This window comes from Trichechus manatus, unplaced genomic scaffold, assembly GCF_000243295.1.
Source record: "Trichechus manatus latirostris isolate Lorelei unplaced genomic scaffold, TriManLat1.0 scaffold00094, whole genome shotgun sequence".
Lineage (NCBI taxonomy): Eukaryota > Metazoa > Chordata > Mammalia > Sirenia > Trichechidae > Trichechus > Trichechus manatus.
In genome coordinates this window covers 9,989,016-9,995,898 of record NW_004444030.1, presented here as the reverse complement: position 1 = coordinate 9,995,898, position 6,883 = coordinate 9,989,016, and the positions used below count along the sequence as shown (strand labels likewise).

General features: G+C 38.2%; 1 protein-coding gene across 1 annotated transcript in view; it reads left to right on the top strand.

The window, feature by feature from the left end:
* ZW10 (zw10 kinetochore protein) overlaps positions 1-6,818 on the top strand; it is a 45,333-nt gene extending 38,515 nt beyond the window's left edge. Inside the window, exons 10-14 of the mRNA XM_023737008.1 lie at positions 1,161-1,330; positions 2,135-2,265; positions 2,806-2,937; positions 3,740-3,942; positions 6,237-6,818. Coding sequence (XP_023592776.1) covers positions 1,161-1,330; positions 2,135-2,265; positions 2,806-2,937; positions 3,740-3,942; positions 6,237-6,357 — 757 coding nt within the window. The 3' untranslated portion in view covers positions 6,358-6,818. The remainder of the gene's footprint in view (positions 1-1,160; positions 1,331-2,134; positions 2,266-2,805; positions 2,938-3,739; positions 3,943-6,236) is intronic.
* The last annotated feature ends 65 nt before the right edge of the window (positions 6,819-6,883 follow it).

The window sequence follows — 6,883 nt, the reverse complement described above, 5'->3', positions numbered from 1 at the left end:
CGTGATCTTTGAACTGTGTCCTGGACCAGTGGTTCACAAACTTCTAGTGTACATCAGAATCACCTGGATGCCTTGGTAAAACACAGATTGCTGGACCCTGTGTCCAAAGTTTCTGATTCAGTAGGTCTGGGATGAGTCCTATATTTTTAACAAATTTCTGGGTGACACTGATGTTCTTTGTCAGGAGACAACACTTTAGGAACCACTGTCCTAGATTATGGTTCTCAGCTTTGGCACTATGTTAGAATCACTTATGGAGCTTTAAAAATATGTATCTTTGCCTAGGCCTCATCCCTAGAGATTTTAGTGGATAGGTCTGCTGTAAGACCCAGGCGTCGGCATTTTTTTAAAGCCCTACAAATGATACTGACGTGTAGCCAGGAATGAGGACAACTGTCTTAGATTGCTGGTTCCTAACTGTGTATATCCTAGCCTGACACTGAATCAGCAAAGTAGAGAAAAAAAAAGTATTACTCAATTGCCTGCTGGTGGATATATAACAGAAATATAAGATCTCTTTCTTCTAAAGCTGGGTAGACTAATATGTGTAGAAGAATTAGAGCAGTGGTTTTTAATCCTGGATGTAAATTAAAATTACCTGGGATGATTTTAAAAACTATAAATGCCCTGACTTTACTCCTAGAGGTTGTGATTTAATTTGTTTAGGGTGAAGACCAAACATCTGTACATTTTAAAATTCCTCAGGAGACTCTAATCTGTAGCCAGCATTGACAACTAGTGAATTTGGAAGTAACTAAGTGCTTCATATTATATATCAGTGAAATAGGAATTTGAAGAAAGGGGAAGTCCTGTATTTCTACAGACTTACCAGTGTTAAATTTTAAAGGAATTATTATGTACAGCTATGCTAGATAAGCAGTACAAAGAGATGACCCAGGTAATCATCTTATAATTCCCTGACTCTTTCTTTGTTAATCAGTGAATGGTTTTATAGGATAAGGCTGTATTCTGGCAGAACAGCCTCACTCTGATTGAGTGGGAGTGGGAGTGATGAGATTTTATCTTGTGTACAGCATCTATATAGTATATAATTATTAAAGCCTAGAAATACATTAGAGGAATAGTAACTTTTCATCAATCCCAACTTCAATAACAGGTAATTTCTTTTCTTTCCTTTCCTACCCATCCTCCTGACTTAGGGAGAACCTTCAGAAACTGCCCCAATTGGCTGCCATTCACCACAACAACTGTATGTTCCTTGCTCACCACTTGCTGACCCTTGGACATCAATTTGCATCACGTCTTGCCCCCATTCTTTGTGATGGCACTACTACCTTTGTGGATCTTGTACCTGGCTTCAGGAGACTTGGTAACTGATACTTTTAGGAAAATACGTTGATTATACAATCTCTCAGCCTAGTATCTTTGTAATTTATGAGTGAGGAGGTTAGAAGTGTGGTGGTCCTGAGCTGTACCAGAGGAGGGGTGGGCGTTTAGTTTGCAGGGTTCCCAGTTGTTTAATTTTATACCGTGCATGCAGTCTTTGTGGAAGCATTACTTTTTCAAGACGTGATCTCATGGTACATTATGGTTCCAGACTGCATTGCTGGTGTGCAGTGACTTCAGCAGAGCAGAGTTATGTTAGTGGAATAACATATGATAAGATTTGTATCTTGTGACAGTTGTGTTAGCATAGTTGGTAAGAGCACGCTGATATCCGTGCTTGTTCTTTTGCTAAACCCTAAGACAGCGCCCACTGCCCCAGCTTTACTTGGGATTATCAAAATCAAAAGAAACAAAACGTGGGTTAAATCATTATGTTTACTATAATGATAGCCTAAGAAAAGCAGAGGATCTATATGGTTCACTTAGCTTTTCAATTCCTCACTTTTCTCTTAGGTGGTGCAGATACATCAGAACAATAAGTAGCTGCTTCTATATAAGTAGTTTTTCTTAGCTAACGACTCTGGGAAAGAGTTATTTATTATCCTGAGGCTGAGGATGGAGGGACTGGCTAATGTATTAGAAGAGATTGTTTCTAGTAACCTAAAGGGCAGCTTTATGATGTTACCTAGCAGTTGTTTTCTTATGCTTGTCTCTCCTCTTCCATCCTGGTTTTGCAATATGTAATTGAACAGCTTTTAGAATTCTTTATTCTGTTTTCCCATCATAGGAACAGAGTGTTTTTTGGCCCAAATGCGGGCACAGAAAGGAGAACTTCTGGAGAGATTATCAAGTGCTAGGAACTTTTTAAACATGGACGATGAAGAGAATTATTCTGCAGCAAGCAAAGCAATCCGGCAGGTGGGAGGCTGTTGCTAGCTCTGGAATTTGTACTCTATCCTTAAATACCCTCTTTTTTTTTTTTTAAAGCAAGAAAGAGTATGTAAAAGGTAACTCAGTTGATTCCCCACAACCCCCACTGGAAATCTGGATTCCTTTTACAGTCATGTAATAGACTTTTCTTTTCCCTTTCCCACCAAGTCAACAGAAGCTATCTTTCCATCTACCCAATAGTATGACTAGTTATCTAGTAAGTTTGTCATAGCAAGTAATTTACTCATGAACTTGGGCTTGGGAAATTTAAAATATTAGCTTTCACCTTAATGCCCTTCTCTCGTAAGTACTTTGTCTTTTCCTGTCCCCAGGGTGAGTCTAGTTTTCAGCTAGCAGGGATATCACTAAAATTAGATATTCAAGAAGCATATCATCCTGATTACTTACTTTAGATTATTCCACATAATGCCTCTTCCCCTAACACGCAAACGAATGATAAATGTAAATCTGCAATATACAAGTTACAACTATCTCTTTCTCATGTAAATATCCACATTCTTCTAACAGGTACTGCACCAACTAAAGAGACTTGGAATTGTGTGGCAGGATGTCCTGCCGGTGAATATATATTGCAAGGCTATGGGGACTTTACTCAATACAGCAATATCTGAGATCATTGGCAGAATCACTGCCCTAGAGGTAAGGGTCATTAGGTGCCTCATCAGACTTCAGATGCAATTCTTGTGTCTGATTATTACTTTAGTTAGAGAGTGAAGTTAAAGGCTCACTTTTAGTCAAAACAGATGGTGGAAGTTGTATATGTTCATGCATAGCTTATCTTGTTGTTATTTTTTTTCAGTTTTGTTTTAATTCTATTTTGCTGGAATCATGGCAGTTTCTACCTTTTATACCTATATAAGAAAGTGAGATTGATTGTCCTGTTTCTCAGCCTAGCATCTTTGTAAATTATGAAGGGAGAGGTTGGAAGCTGGGCAGTGGTCCTGAGATGTATTGTAAAGTATGAAGTCATTTAATTTGCAAGTGAACGCAGCCATTTAATTTAGTAAGGTGAATGCAGCCTTGTGCAGGTACCCCTTTTCCAACACGCTGTTGCAGTTGGTGTTAGATGTGTGATCCTATGGGAGAATTGCCTGGACTCTGCCAGCTGATGCCTTTAAAGCACAGATTGCCTAAACCCTTATTTGTAATAACATCCCCTGCCTTGCAGCAAGTTGTGCCACATTCTACTGGAGAAGTGGGCTCTTTGAAGCAGGCAAACTAAACTACTGACAATTTGTTGGAACATATTTTGTGTCATTCTAGCTTTAGGAGTATTGTCAGAGAGCTGATGAAATCTAGTGTCTAGAAAGGTGTGCTAAATTGTTTGGAAACATATTGCTTTAGTTGACCTACCTGGACAGCATGCACCAAAGATTTCCCCTTTCCCTACCACTAAGCTGGCCCATTTCTCTTCTGCTATGTTCCGTTTATGCAAAACCAGGACATCTCCACGGAAGATGGGGATAGATTGTATTCCTTATGCAAAACAGTTATGGATGAAGGACCTCAAGTGTTTGCCCCTCTATCTGAAGAAAGCAAGAACAAGAAATACCAAGAAGAGGTTCCAGTCTTTGTGCCCAAATGGATGTCTTTCAAAGAACTGATGATGATGCTACAAGCCAGCCTGCAAGAAATTGGGGATCGGTGCGTATGTAACCCCTTTGTAGAGGTGTATCTCTCTCCACAGCTACGAAAGAGGGGCAGTGCTGTTGGTGGCTGTGCTTTCCTCTGTTTCTTAATATTACTCAGGAAAAAATTTCTTATTAAGTAGCAGTAGTTGGGGCCTTTCCATGGTCTATCATGGTGAGGATCTCATTACCATTTTCTCACAGCTGATAAGATAAAGACTTCTCGTTTTATGTTATCTTGGTCTGGAACATGTTTTGGCATGCTGTACACATGATCTGACATTTGTGAGAAGTACAACCTTCTGACCCCTGGATGGAAATTGTTGCCCACTTTTTAGAATGGCTTTGAGATGTTCACAGAGAAGTTAGTTGTGCTCTATGAAGTGATAACCATCTGCTGTTGTTTGATTGAGCAGCTGTTTTTCTACAAGGAGTGAATGGCTTTAGAGATCAAGCGCTATTCACCGAGAAAGGGTTCATCTTTTCTTAAATACAGTGGGTGATGTTTCCTCCTGGCACCATCGGTTAATGTCACTGTGCTCAGTCAGTGTGTGCTGTATCGTATCATACTGAGTATCAGGAGGTCATTGATATTGCACAAAGCAGAACAGATGTGGGTTAGTTACACATCCATGAACACTTTCATTATTGCCTTGGTAGATTATTGACGAGTATGTATACCTTGCATAGGGACTTCTGTCATCAGAGCACAGTGTATATGTTGAGAAAAGTCAATTTTATTTTGCATAGGCCTTTAAGGCCCATCTCCATTCCTGCAGCTACTTGTCTATTTGCTTTAGCTTGGTTTAGTACAGGTGCCAGTCAGCCTAGATGTGTCTGAGTTGTTCTCATCAAATATTGTCCATTTTTTTCTCAAAACAATGCAGATGAGATTTCTACTTGAAAAAAAACCCATCAAAATATCTCTAATGACATTTAGTACAAAGTTTTAATTTAGTCATTTGTTATTTACAAGTTCTTAGTGGGTAAGAGAGGTATCTTTAGGTAACAGGCTCCAGAGGACTGAAGATAAGAATTTTTCTTTCTGCTTAAAGGGTCTTCTTAGCAGCCTAAGAATGATCTGAAAGATTATAAAGTGGCTATGCCCTCAGCTTCTTCTTTCTGCTTAGGAAGATTCCCCCCGCACCCTGAGATTTCAGTAAATATAAGTAAATAAATAAATAAAATATTTTACTGAAGAAATGACCTCCAGCTGTGTGTAGTTTAAATATTTTAAAACTGTCAAATATATGTATGAAAGAGTACAGTATGTATAGTATATATACACAGTTTAAAGAAAAAGAATAAAATAAATGTCCATGTACCTACTACTAGCTTAAGAAAAACAGTATTACCAGGACCTTTGAAGATGCCTATGTGCCCCTCTCCTAATGCTCCCCACCAGAGGTAACCACTATCTTGAATTTTGTGGTATTTATTTCCTTGCTTTTCTTTACAATTTTACCACGTTTACAGGTAAATGTACATATGATAATGTACATACATGTCCCTAAACAATATAAAGTTTAGACTTGCCTGTTTTTGAACATTCTGTAAATAAACTCTTTTGTAACTTGCTTGTTTTGTTCAATATTATGTTTTTGAAACTCTTTTATAATGATTTATGTAGCTGTGGTTCATTTTCATGGCTGCATTATATTCCACTGTACAAATATTTCATAGTTTATTTATCCTGTGGCATCACATTCTCACCAGTATTTGGTATTATTAGACTAAAATTTTTGCTAATGTAGTTGGTGTGAAATGGTAGCTTGTTGTAATTTTAACTTGCATTTCCTCAAATTCGAATGAGGTTGAGTATTTTTTTTGTTGGTCATTCATGTTTCTTCTTTTGTAAAATCCCTGTTCATATTTTTTGCCCTTTATTCTACTGGATTGTTTGTTGTTTCATTATTGATTTATGGGAGTTCTTTATGTATTTTTTATACCATTCCTTTTTCAGTTATAAGTGTTTCCTGTGGTTCGGTTTTTAAAGTAGTTATAGAGCCCAAGGCATGAGGATGTGGTCATAATTATCAGGCTCAGACAGGGCTTAGTGAGTATAGAATTGAGAGAGAACAGTTTCATCTTCCTAACCAGGTCTCCTCCTCTATCTGTTCTGATACCAATGCAGTCTATAAGCAGAAGAGATCAAAGGTATTGAAGGGAGGCCCATGAGGATTAAGGATGCCCTGACTTCCTATTACCATTTAAAACAAATAAACATTTGGGATCAAATAAGCAATTTTTAAATCTTGTTTATACTTCAGACATGTAATAGGAAATAAAATTTTATCTTTTGTTTTGCAGGTGGGCAGATGGAAAAGGGCCCCTAGCAGCTGCATTCTCCTCTAGTGAAGTGAAAGCTTTAATTCGTTCCTTGTTCCAGAACACAGAAAGAAGAGCAGCTGCCCTTGCTAAGATTAAATAGTTTCATCTGAGAAAGCCATGTCTCGACTATGTGGATTCCTCTTTTGGGATATTCACTTCTTTATAGACTTCTTGGAATCATCCATTGGTTTTGGTTAACCAGTATATCATGGGAAGTTTGACTTTATATAAGAACACCTTACCTCCTGGCCTGCACGAGGCTTTATTACAGAACTGGATGTTGAGATAAGATGTGGAGTGAAGCACCTCAATTTGTTGACTTTGTAGCCACCCTCCATTAATAAGAAACTGTACAGCAGCAATATTTCATGCTGCTTCCATGGCCATCTGGGAAATGTATACCTTGTAAAATGTAGGCCCTGGCCTCGAACCAAGGAATCCAGGAGATTTCAAGAGTCAGGGTAAAGAATTTGTGAGCAAATGTGAGATATTTTTGGTGGAGTAGGAGCACCATATTTTGCCTTGCAGGAATCAAGGAGACTTCCTGTAATATTTCTTTGTAATAAATAATGCTTTTCAGAGTTAAGAGGTGAGTGTCTTTAATAACATGGGAGCTTTGACAAAAG